Source organism: Alligator mississippiensis, chromosome 3 (assembly GCF_030867095.1).
Source record: "Alligator mississippiensis isolate rAllMis1 chromosome 3, rAllMis1, whole genome shotgun sequence".
In the NCBI taxonomy this organism is placed as follows: domain Eukaryota; kingdom Metazoa; phylum Chordata; order Crocodylia; family Alligatoridae; genus Alligator; species Alligator mississippiensis.
In genome coordinates this window covers 206023753-206036572 of record NC_081826.1, presented here as the reverse complement: position 1 = coordinate 206036572, position 12820 = coordinate 206023753, and the positions used below count along the sequence as shown (strand labels likewise).

The 12820-nt window shown below is 38.7% G+C and overlaps 1 protein-coding gene across 5 annotated transcripts in view; it reads left to right on the top strand.

Moving 5' to 3' along the window:
• Positions 1 to 12820, top strand: part of PTCH1 (patched 1) — a 78230-nt gene that overhangs the window by 49648 nt on the left and 15762 nt on the right. For all 5 annotated transcript variants that reach the window (XM_019478072.2, XM_006266607.4, XM_014608746.3 and 2 more), the window contains 6 exons: positions 1270 to 1388; positions 3153 to 3555; positions 4058 to 4367; positions 7888 to 8030; positions 10104 to 10287; positions 11888 to 12168. In XM_019478072.2, coding sequence (XP_019333617.1) covers positions 1270 to 1388; positions 3153 to 3555; positions 4058 to 4367; positions 7888 to 8030; positions 10104 to 10287; positions 11888 to 12168 — 1440 coding nt within the window. The remainder of the gene's footprint in view (positions 1 to 1269; positions 1389 to 3152; positions 3556 to 4057; positions 4368 to 7887; positions 8031 to 10103; positions 10288 to 11887; positions 12169 to 12820) is intronic.

Genomic DNA, 12820 nt, shown 5'->3' with positions numbered 1-12820 from the left:
GCAAGAACAAACCAGTCTTCTAAAATGAGTCACATGTACTGGGTTACAGTAGAGGTGCTTATTTCTGGAATGTACTGGATGATATGGAAGGTGCTAAAATTGTTACTTAGTTGTTGGTAGGGTTGGAAGGGACCTGAGCGGGTCATCATCCCGGGGCTTGTGTGCGGCCTCCACCCAGACAGAGCCCATGGTGGGGCTGGCGTCCCCCTCCCCCCCTGGCCTGCAGGGGATGTCTGTTGACTTTTCAAAATAATTTTGAACATTGCTCATTTACTTTTAAATTCTATGTTTTCTTTCTCTGCCAGCCAGCCTCCTCCTTCTCTACCAGCACTCCAAAGCATCCATTCTTAGTGGGTAGCATTGCCAGACACTACTGCAAGACAATTACATAACATAAATTAGCATTTAATCATCACTTGAATAACAGTGAATAACACTATTATTATTCCTGAATAATAGTGACGTGTCATATCAAAGGTGTTATACAGAATCTGAGGGGGAAGAGTTGAGGCTTGAATTTAATTATTTTTTTAATGTTAATATCTGTGACTAAAAATTAACTTTAAATTAATGTCCTTGTCCCATTTAAAATGCTCATTTTATTTAAATACTCATTTTAAATACTCATTTTATTTATTTAAGCTGGCTTATTAATCAAGCTCCACTAAACAGGAGTAGAGGAATTCTACAAAAATTCCTGAGATATTACTCGTTATGCTTTTATAGCTCAAATTTAGCTAATTACATCAAATATGTAGTACATTACCAAATAAAGTAGTTTCATTAAAGTTTAATTAGAGCTTTTTTCCATTATTGATTTAGTACTCTCTTGTAATGTTACATTGGTAGCCAAGTGACTTCAGCACCATTGAAATGAGAGCTACAGTTTTAGCCCCAGGGTTTGTTTTTGTTTCTTTTTGTATTAACAGAATTGCAGTAATGCAAAGTCTCATACAAAAATATTATTTATGATGTCTGTTTTTTCCAGTTTTAAAATCTATCTGTCACCAAGTCTCTGGGCATGCGTATGCAAGACCAATATGAAATTTCATATTAAAGACATTAATTAACTACTGTAGACATAATGAGACAGGAATGTAAAAATATCCTTCCCAGCACCCTCGGGCAAAAGCTTAAATGTGTTGATGAGCTGACATGATAAATGGGTAGACAGGTTGGAATTGAAAGGAGTTTGTATGCTTTTTAAAGCCTGTGTCCTTAAAGCATGAAACTTAGTGATGATATCTCTTCCCTTTTGCTTGGTTTTAGGCTGCAGTTGTTGTAGTATTCAACTTCGCCATGGTTCTGCTAATTTTTCCTGCTATTCTGAGCATGGACCTGTACCGTCGGGAGGACAGGAGATTGGATATATTCTGCTGCTTTACAAGGTGAGGCTATCTGGTAGGGTTACCATCAAACATGGTAATACATGGAGCTTAGTCTCTCCTCTTTTGTGTGCATAGCTCCCATTATACTAAGCAGAGTTTTGCCTGCGGAAGAACTGCAGGATCAGGCCTATAGTAAAATGTTGTCATCATGGTTTCACTGCAGGCAAGTAAAGCAACTGTCCTGTCTTGGTTTTCTGGTTGACATATGGTAAACAATAAGATGGCACTTTTGCCTTGCACACTGAGCCACTGCGTTCATTTCATCTTATGGAGACTGGTTTTCCACCATCAAAAATGTATGAAAAGATATCTCCTTGATTCTCCATCTCTTACTCATCTACTTAAAACCAGCCACAGTTGGGTTGGGTTTGTTTCTGGGGGAGATGTTTAACTTTAGTATAAAGAGTGAAGTTATCTCTTGCCATGTTTTCAAGGTAGTAGGAATGATAAATTCAGAGAACTGATTGCAAGCCAGGGGTACGAGGTAAAGTTATTGCTCAGAAAAGGGTAATAACTTTATAGCTGGTTTCTGTCCAGCTTAATTTGCATCTGTAGGCAATCTGTGGCTGAGAGACCATAGCTGCTGCAATCTCCAAGCTGCTGGGGAGCACAGTGCACCCCAGGACTGAGAGATCACAGCAGCTACAGCCTCCCAGCTGTGGGAGTGCAGGGGTGCTCCAAGCATCTGGGTGTTAGTTGCTCATGGTCCCCATGGCTAAGAACCCCATCAGGAAAAGGGGCTCCCAGCCATGGGAGCCTGCTTCTTGCTGATGCAAGGGAAGCCCAGGATCAGGATCTCCCTACACCAGCAGTAAAGCATGATTGGATCTAATGTGCAATCACACCTCCTGCCAGGCACATGTGGCTGGAGGTGTGATTGTGAGATTGAGCATTAGATTCAATTGCGCCTTTACCTGCATGTGTAGAGGGGACCTAAGTACAACAAAACATCTCAGAAGCACTTCCATTGTCAGTGCTTCAAATGGTGTTTACTGTCTCCTCAGTTTTAAGGTTTTTAAAGAAAAAGCTTATCTCTGATAATTTGAGGTCCATTGTTGTTTTCTCAAACAAGATATCCACTGTGTTTCTGTATGTACGAAGCTAAATACTTTGAGGGAAATCTGTAATTTCATCTCTTCATGTCGCTCCCTTCTTGGGAATTAATCCTCACTTATGTTTACTTCATTTTTCAAACATGCAGTCAGTATATGGCAAGTAGTTTCAAACTGCTTCCAATTTACTGTGGTTTTCCCAAAGGCACAAGATCTTATCCAGAAGGCCCAAATATTATTTAACAGTTGACTGATTCAAAATTATAGCTTCAATAATGCTAAGAAAATAATTCAGTTCTTTGTACGTTTATGTTTCAGTATCCTAAATAGTATAACCTTTAGCATGGCTATAACAGGTGCAAACCCAAATCCATGTTGTGTATGCAGATTGTGTAACTACATGTCTATTGACCTGATTTGCATGTGTAATTAATTATTTGCGTGAGCAATGCTAGTTTCTTCATGTAAAAGTTGGTTTTGTGGCTATTAGTGTGCTCCATAGATACAATAGACATTTTTTTCAGCCACATTGAAAAATAGTTTCCTTAAAGGGCAAAACAAAATCTTCATCTGACTATTTTACATAACTAAAGTGAAAACAAATCCAATATTAGTAGCAGTAGTCTCAGATGGAAACAGATTACACTGTCTAGTCTGATTAAAATGAGAATGTATCTGAATGTCAATGAGTGTCTTTTCTTTTTTCTTTCAGTCCATGTGCTAGTAGAGTGATTCAGATTGAGCCTCAAGCATATGCAGATAACAATGACAATGCTCGCTACAGCCCACCGCCGCCCTACAGCAGGCATAGTTTTGCACAAGAAACTCAGATTACAATGCAGTCCACAGTGCAGTTACGCACAGAATATGACCCTCATACGCAGGTGTACTATACTACAGCAGAGCCTCGCTCAGAAATATCCGTGCAACCAGTCACAGTGACACAGGATAACCTCAGCTGCCAGAGCCCAGAAAGCACAAGCTCAACGAGGGATTTGCTTTCCCAATTCTCAGAATCTAACATGCATTGTCTGGAGCCACCCTGTACTAAATGGACACTCTCATCTTTTGCTGAAAAGCACTATGCTCCCTTCCTGCTAAAACCAAAAGCCAAGGTAACTTGTGAGCTGAAAAAAACACATCTGGTTTTCAAAATTACTCATTTCTTCCTTGCCTAAGACTAAAAGAATTTGGTAAATTGCAGTTGCCCAAAAGAAAAAAGTGCATTTTATTTGAAATGCTGATTCTTAAATATCTTGTAGCTATTTTCAGGCTTGAAGTTTTTTACCATTCCTCTACAGTTTCTATGACAGTATTCTTACACAGATTATGAGTGGAGGGTTTGCTTGCATTCTGTAACTTAACTTGGTTTCGCTGTTCACAAACTTATTGCTAGATTTCTGACTTTACTTCTCTTTAAAGCTAGGAGTATTATTCAATTCCCATTGACTACAATAGAAATTAGATTGGGCCCATAGTATGAATCAGTGCATAGCATTAAAAGAATAATGCTTTGAAAGTTAATACCAGAATAGTTCCTGTAGTGTGGGCTATGGCTGTAAGTATTGTCAATTATTTGAAATGTAGAACTGACTGAATTTCTATTTTCTACTGCAGATTGTGGTTATTTTCCTCTTTCTGGGTTTACTTGGGCTCAGTCTTTACGGAACTACCAGAGTGAAAGATGGACTGGACCTCACAGACATTGTACCACGAGAAACCCGGGAATATGACTTTATTGCTGCACAGTTCAAGTACTTCTCTTTCTACAACATGTATATAGTGACCCAGAAAGCAGACTATCCCAATACCCAGCACTTACTTTATGAACTTCATAAAAGTTTCAGCAATGTGACATATGTTTTGTTGGAAGAAAACAAGCAGCTTCCAAAAATGTGGTTGCATTACTTTCGAGACTGGCTGCAAGGTAAGAAAGAAGTTGAATGGCTAGTAAAGATTTTCTGTGTCTATATTTTTTAAGAACAGTAGTAAGATCTCTGTATTAAGTAATGGCCTCCTGTTAAGTGTGCTGTGACCACTACAGACAAGCATTGTCCTTGTGTTTCTTTGTCAGTCTTTTGTTCCCTGTTATATACTTAAATTATTAGCTCTTTAGGAAAGCATCTTTTTGTTCTGATTTTGTTCAGGGCCTTAGAACACTGGAGTGCTGAGCTATGACTAGAGCTCCAAAGTGGTAAGGCAATACAAATAAATAATAAAGGATTATTAGGATTAGGATTATTATAGAAATTCATTCTGAAGCAAACAATTTATTAGTATGTAAAATAGTAACATTTTCACAGGTTTAATATTTCTTAGGTCTGAGTAAACAAATTCAGCCTAGAAATGCCTCTGACTCCTCTCCATCTTTCAGTTGGAAGGACTTTTAAGGAGCATTTACCAACTGAAAAATAAATTGCACTGACTTGCCAAGACTGCAAATTTTAGCCTTCATGGTTCACAGGTAGCTAATGTAGTAAATGATCCTTGAAAGTCATGCACCTAAATGCCTTTTGAAAATATGGTGGGCAGAATGAGGGAAGTGGGACATTACAGGACTGATTCTGTAAAATGATCAAGTTCTAGCTGTGCTTTATTCCTTGATATATCAGGCTGAGAGGACCCATTAGTTGTTATTTAAAACTGTAATTTGTCCGAAAGGCCTAGATCCACCCATCAGTTTTGCTTGCTTGAGTTTTGCTTGCAATATTTTGCTCAAAAACATACTTAATTGCAAGAGAGAAGGCAACACCTTTGAATATACATTTCCAGTACGCTCAGAGACTTCAACAATTTGGCATTTAGTTGAAACACGTTTCTCTCATGATGTTGCTTTTTACATAAAGCAGTTTTGAGGTAACAGTGGGTAGATCTGTCTTGCTGTTGGCAGCATGTGGTAAACCTCTTCATAGTGTATCACTAGAGTTGCAGGCTTTGTTACTTATATAAACTGAGCTCCTGGCACCTTCCAGAGACTACTTTCATTCTTCCATTTCTATCCCCACAGGCCACTTACATGCCATCCTTCCATCTTCTTTTATTTCAGGGACCAAAAATACTATTTTCTTTCTCAGTCACAATTTTTATATATTTAAATGTATCATGAGGATTTTTGGTGATCTGTAAATTACAGTGATCCTGAAATCCTCTAGAAATGATAGGCAGTTAACAATGGTTCCTTAGGCATTCTTTCAGATGCTTGTTAGTCGTGTCAGTGTACCAGTTCAATAAGAAGAAACTGGCACTGGTATTTTTTGTCCATGTCAGCAGCATTGTAATGGGGATAACCCATCCAAGTCAAAAAGCTTCAAAATGGATTTGGGACTCTAGAGGGAGGATCCAGATTTCTTCTAAAAGCTTTAGAATAAAGGGGAGGGGGAATAAAAGACTGGCATTTTTTTGCACATTTTACATAAGCATACTGTGAACACAATTGTATGCTTAATTTGCAAACACCAGTTGGGTAATTTGCATGCAAATAGATAATTCTCATTATTTGCATGTCTAGTTATCACTCTTTCTTTATATGATTTTCTTTTGATAATAGTCTGAAAGGTCTGCTTATAAATATTGTCTGTCTGGCATGGTGCCTTGTATGCTCATTTTACCAAGGAAAGTCATAGCTATTGTAATTTAGAAGTTAATCTGTGTTTGGTGGTCCTTCCTTCTCTGCCACATCCTCCTTGAACAGCCCTCCTTTTAACTCCCCAAATCATCTTTTAAATTCCTCCTTACGATAATAAAAACCCTTGCACTTAACTCCCTTAGTGCAAGAATTACCCTGACATTAGCTTTCTTTTAACATTATACTGTTTCAGAAAAGGCTTGTATGGAACAACACTGTATGCAGGAAGGAGAGATTAGTATTTTTCCACTTTCTAAATTATGTTTTACCCGCTCTGTCCCCCCCAACAAATAGAGCTTTCTTACTGGGTGCTTTGAAGTTCCTTAGATGATGATAGACTATCTGGTGTTAAGTAGTTGCCCCCTGTTTCTGGCCAGGTGCTGAGGAACTGTATTTGGCAGGTTTGTTTCATTGCTTTGTTCTGAACCTGTTGACTGTGAGTTGGTATGATTATATAGGACTACATGGGAGGTGGTTTTCCAGGGGGAGGGGAAAGAGTTTGAAAATGTGAATGAGCGCTCAGGCCCTAAGGCTGTGTCACTTAGGCCATGTTTTCTCTTCCAGCACTCTTATCTCTTTACAGCTGTAGCTAACCTATCAGATCTGTAATTATGGTTTTGATTACAGACTCACAGTGCAGCTGTGAGGTGGGTCGGAGCCTTTTTTTTTTTCCCCTCCCTCTGCCTTTTCCTTTCCTTCCCTGGACATGCGGTTTGTCATCTGTTCTCACAGAGCCTCCTTGTACTGGGCTGTGGCTTCCTGTTCTTAAATCTGATCCAAATTTGTGCTGTGAGGTATTTCCCCCCACAAAGGGTGGCAAAGAGGAAAATAACAGTTGCGAGTGAATAGGTGTTAGCTGTGATCTTTACACGTGCTGGCAGCAGATCCCACGACTTGTATTAGCTACACAAGTTGAACAGATGGAACAAATTGACAAAATCGTGTTCACTCACGCTGTGCTCAAGAAGCAGCTGAGTTGCTTTTTGAAGCTAAAAGTTGGAGTGTGGTATTTTTCCCTTGTAGTGGAATTTCTAGTCATATCATAGAGCCTATTGCCTTAGCCTTCCCCAGTAGCACAAGAGTTAATGAGAGTGGTGTGTATCTTCCTTCCTCTCTTTGATACACCTGGCCAGCATCTCAGAGAGGGAGGGGAGCATGGGGCATGAATTTCTTTCTAGACAGACTACATTTCTTTCTGATTTTGACTGCACTGCAGTCAAGGGATAAACTTGGTCCCTTCTGTTTTGGCACTGTTCACTGTTGGGTAAAACTTCAGCAGTATTTAGGGGGTGGGGCAGTAGCAAACAGCGGAGGTAATAAATATGATGGGATTTTGAATATATTAATTGGAAACCTATGGTTCATTAATACAGACACCTGGGAATGCCCCCTGTTTTGGGGGTACAAACTGAGTGATAGTTTCTGATCTAATTTGGTCCCTTGTGCAGGGGCAGTGCACAGCTGTTCCGGCCCAGGAGAAGCCCTGACAGAATTGTGGCTCAGAGTCATAATTCCTTTCCTGCTCTCCCCTTTCTCCTGGGAGGAAGCGGATTACTGCAGCCTTCTTCTAGGCACAGGTTACAGCTCCCTTTTGCTAGCTGAACTTGGCTGGTCAGCACAGGGTTGAACCAGTCTTTCTCCCCATGCCACACGTGTAGCCAGCTTGCTGTGTCCCCATGCTCCAACTACAATGTAAAAGGCCATAGTCCAGACCTGCATATTAAAAATGGCAATTACTTTTGTTTCCTTCAACTGTATGTTTAAAAGTTTCATTTGTGATTTACATGTTTCAACTTTCCCACTCTTCCCCAATTCTCTTTAGGACTTCAGGATGCATTTGACAGTGACTGGGAAACTGGGAAAATCACATATAACAATTATAAAAATGGATCTGACGATGCTGTTCTGGCTTACAAACTTCTGGTGCAAACAGGAAACCGAGATAAACCCATTGATGTCAGTCAGGTAGTGTCCCAGATGTCACGGTGACCATGCAGATATTTATGGAAATGCACAAACTGGTGGTATTAGTTGGAGAAATGGAGACTATTCTGTTGGTTTCTTGAATGTCTTGATGAGTTGACATGGCCAAGCCTGCAGTCTCACTTGAGTATCCCCTCTGACTTCACTAGGTCTGCCTATGGAAATAATGACTGCAAGGCATGTATTCTGTTACATTAAAAATTAATTCTTCCAAATGTCAGTGAAGTCTTGGGTGTGGTCTGTTAAATGTCTCTTATGCTCTCAAAGACATGGAATCTATGTTCTGTTCTCATTGAACTCAATGGGAGCCTCATCCTTGTATTCAAAAGTGTGGTTGAGCTTCCTCAGACTTCATTCTCCCCCAGCTTAACACCACTTTACTTCATTAACGCCACTTGCTCCCTGAGCTGTGAATAAGGAATATAGGTTTGGCCCCTTTTCTTGGTCCCCCTTAGAAGTAGATTCCCAGTTACTTAATTTATTCCCAACAATTTGTATTGAAAAATGGATTTTAGGAGGGTAATAGAATTAGAGAAATCGCATACAGTATAATTGTGTACTATCATTACTGAACATAATGATGTACTAGAATTAGGAATGTCAGTTGGTTAAGCTGCCTGAATAAAACACATCAGAACTCCTTTTTTATCATAATCATAAAATACAGCTGCATTTACAGCTTTTTATGATGATCACATTTGGAAGACAGAACACTGGGTTGACTCTTGATATCAAAATTAGGTTTTAAAACTATTAAGAAAAATATTGTAGTCAAATGGCTTCTCTTCTCTCAGAATCATACTCAAGTCTCTGTGCTTTCGGGCAAAAAATAGTCACTCTAATGATCTTTCCGGCAGCTCTGTTTATTGTCTGCCTTTTTTTGCTGGCATTAAAGGTGACAGATTTACGGAGTACATTGTTCAAAGTTACTATGGTGTGTAAAATACAGTGCCGTATGGCAACATGTAGCACACTATCAGGTCTGACAGGAGCCTGAGCTAGGAATTAAGCAAAGGATGGAGATGCCCAAGTAGTTTTGTTTGGTGGTATGTACCGGGTACACCATGGAACAAATGTGATTGGACCATGGCTGCTGATATAATTTCCTGTGCCTGGGAGGGAGAAAAGTGTGGTGCAACCACAGGGGCTGTGAGCTGTACTGTGCAATTCCAAAGACAGCTTGAAGACATACAGTTGTTGCATATCCTGTGGATTAATTGAATCCAGATCCTTGGAATTCAACTTTCTTTTTTTTTTTTTTTTTTTTTTTTTAACTGCTGTCACTGTTGTTTTTCATTTCATTAAAAAGACCTGAAACTGGAGTCAGGCCAGAATTTAAAATAAACAAAACAAAAAATACAAAATGCTTTTCATCCAGAAAGTCCTCGGGCATGGCTTTTGCTGTGCAACATTTGGCTATGAACCCTGGAAATACACCACCACTGCTACCCTGCAGATACATTTGCCCACAATGACCCAAGCAACACAGTGCATTCGTCTGCCTTCTTGGCGTTGGGCGTTTTCTGAATACATAGGTCATAGGAGGCAAGTGTTAGCAAAATTTATACAGATGTTGTTTTATTTTTATAGCTCTCCTTCATTTACTGGGTGGCATTTCCTTCAGTGTTAACAACAGAGGTTAACTGCACACAGACATGTATAGGGACTCTTGCCAGGTTTTTTTTTTCCTTCTTAAAATATTTTTGCTCCAACTTGGTCGTTTTTCCCCCTTGGCTGTAGACAGTCTTTCAGAATTCATGTTTAATTGGTTCAGTCTATTCTGGAACCATCTGCTAGGTTAGTGTTTGTAATAAATATCATATCTTGTTCACAAAATAAATACAACACTTCTGTAGTGATTTTCTTTTTTTGATATTTAGATGTTTTGCACTCATTTCCAAACAATAGTTTTCCTGTTCAGTCACTTCATGTGCAGTCACATACTGTATGTCCACATGCATTGCATCTTCCTGTCATCTTTTGTTTTAAGCTGTGCATAAAAAAAGTCCTGAAAAAACTCTGTTCTGAAAATCTTCTAATCTTTTCATTTTGCAGTTGACTAAACAGCGTCTGGTGGATGCAGATGGGATCATTAACCCAAATGCTTTCTACATCTACCTGACAGCCTGGGTTAGCAATGACCCCGTGGCCTATGCTGCCTCACAAGCCAACATCCGGCCTCACCGTCCAGAATGGGTCCATGACAAAGCAGACTATATGCCAGAAACAAGGCTGAGAAGTAAGTAAAATTTCATCTTAATGTCCTACAGTTTATATAAGTGCCTCACTCCTTCCTTCAAGGCTCAGTAACACTCTAGTTAGTTGATACTATACAGGTCCTGGAAGCATAAACAAAACAATATATTGTGTTACCTTAAAACCTCAGCAGACGGATATAGCATCATGTGGTACTGCTTCAGGGCTTTATCATTTTGAAAAATGCATTCTTTATAATAGTTTGTATCTAAGCTCTGAAACTTACAGTAGACAATTTTGAATATTGCTTGTTAATTTTATAAGTTAAGGAAGCCTTGTTGTAAGGTAGGATTTGTAGGGTATTCTGCCTTTGCTATTTCTGTGTTTCATCACTGAGAATTATATCATGTTTATCCTAAATTTGCCAAGTTAGCATGGAAGGAATTTTTGGCAAGTTAGGTCATTCATATAAGTCATCAACACCTGTATTATGCTAGAGATGTTTAGGTAGTGCAGAGATGTGTGGAAGAGTGTGTTCTCCTTCCTTTTTACCTACCCCCCATTCACCACTTTCCATTCTGAATTGGTAATCCTGAGTTGGTCTGCTTTGCTTTTACATTCGATTTATTTGGTAGATCTCTAGTTGAGTAACGAGGGGTGGAGGTGGAAGGAGAGTTTGGTTCTCTTGGAAATGTGATTGAATAACAAGCTAGTTGTGCTTCACTGTATCCGAACCCTAGAGCTTTGTGGCAGCCAGCCAAGTCTTGTCTTAATGAAAATTTATAGTTGAGATTATAATAAGTCAAATCATGTTTAGCAAGTCAACTGAATGACCCTGCAGGGTCTGGAACACACAGCAGCAATAACAAAATGCTTGTTGTGGAAGCCTTTTATTTCTTTTTTCTTTTTTTTTGGTATTACAGTAGACTTAGCATTGCATTCAAAAAGAAGCACGGAAAATCTAAATTTGTCAGATTATTAAAGGATAAAAAGTTATGCATTTCCTCAATAAACCATTACTTATATGTTTTTACCTCTCTTAGTGGATAATGCAACAAATACATTTCCCGACTAACTTTCAGACTGTTCAACTGAAATACTAAAAACTAGCAGGCCTCATTCACTACTACACTGTAGTTTGACCATGCCATTCCACTAATCTAAAAGAAGTATACTTGATTTTCATAGAACTACACCAGCATAACAATTGGAGTATGAAGTTTTACTCCAAACTAATTTGCTTTAAACAAAATGTTTAAGATATGGGGGAACTTTTTGAGAAGGCTGCTCTTTTATTCGTTTTGCATTATATACAGAAAACTGTATATAATGCATTTCAGGGACAGGTGTTATAGAAGTGTATATGTATACAAATCCATATGCATTTGCTTGTAAATAATATCAAGCTGATCTTGATACACACAATCATTCTATTAGGTTGTGTGGTAAAACATGTCCTGCTCCTATGCTATGAGGGTTTTTAAAAACATCCACTTGTCACAAAGCTTCTGGGTTTAAACTTGCCTCAAATTTAACATATTTTAGATTTTGCTTTAGAGAACAAAGTGCTTTCATCATGTTTACTTCTTTCAGATTTTTCTTCTTACAAAATCTGTATTGAAACATTATTATCTTTGTCCTAGTTCCAGCAGCTGAGCCCATTGAATACGCTCAGTTTCCTTTCTACCTCAATGGATTACGTGAAACTTCTGACTTTGTGGAAGCTATTGAGAAAGTGAGAGCTATCTGTAATAACTACACCAGCCTGGGCATCTCCAGCTACCCAAATGGATACCCATTTCTTTTTTGGGAACAGTACATTGGGCTTCGCCACTGGCTTCTCTTGTCCATTAGTGTGGTTTTGGCTTGCACGTTTCTGGTGTGTGCCCTCTTCCTCCTAAACCCCTGGACGGCTGGGATCATTGTAAGTTTATTATAAGGGTCTTTGTTGAAGTCAAATTCCTTTCAGCATAGCTCTTGCTGTAGTCGGAAAGGTTTTGTTTATGTCTGGGCCTCTGGTGGAGTATGTATATTGCATCATTCATGATATATTTATTCAACTTGAGGGGGTAGGGTTCATGGCAAAAGTTGTAACCCTTAATAACCTTAATCTTTGGGCCATTCTCTTGTAGCTTTAAAGCTTTCTTATAAAGTTATCTAAACTTTTGCCCTTGCTCAGATACCCAGCAAGATGAGAAATAAACCACAAAGAGAAATAGGAATGCTAAGTAGCTATTACAAATTTTTCTTTTTTCTTTTTCTTTTTTTAATTTCTCAAACAAAAATATTTTTGTGACCATTTCAGTGATTGTAGCTTGCCCATAAACAATAAATTCTTGTACTGACATGACCCTTAGAAAGATATGAGTAGTTAGGATGTTAGGAGAACAGTTGTACATCAATATGCACTAAGAAAGGAGTGTAATTTTTCTGTCCAAGAGAAAGAACAGTAAAATATTAATTGTATAAAATACTCCTTCATGTATTCTGCAAGGCACTGTTAGCCTTGCAGTAAACATTCATGTTAAATTGAAGGATGATGTTCCTGTGTTTAAATTCCATAAACTATTGTATAG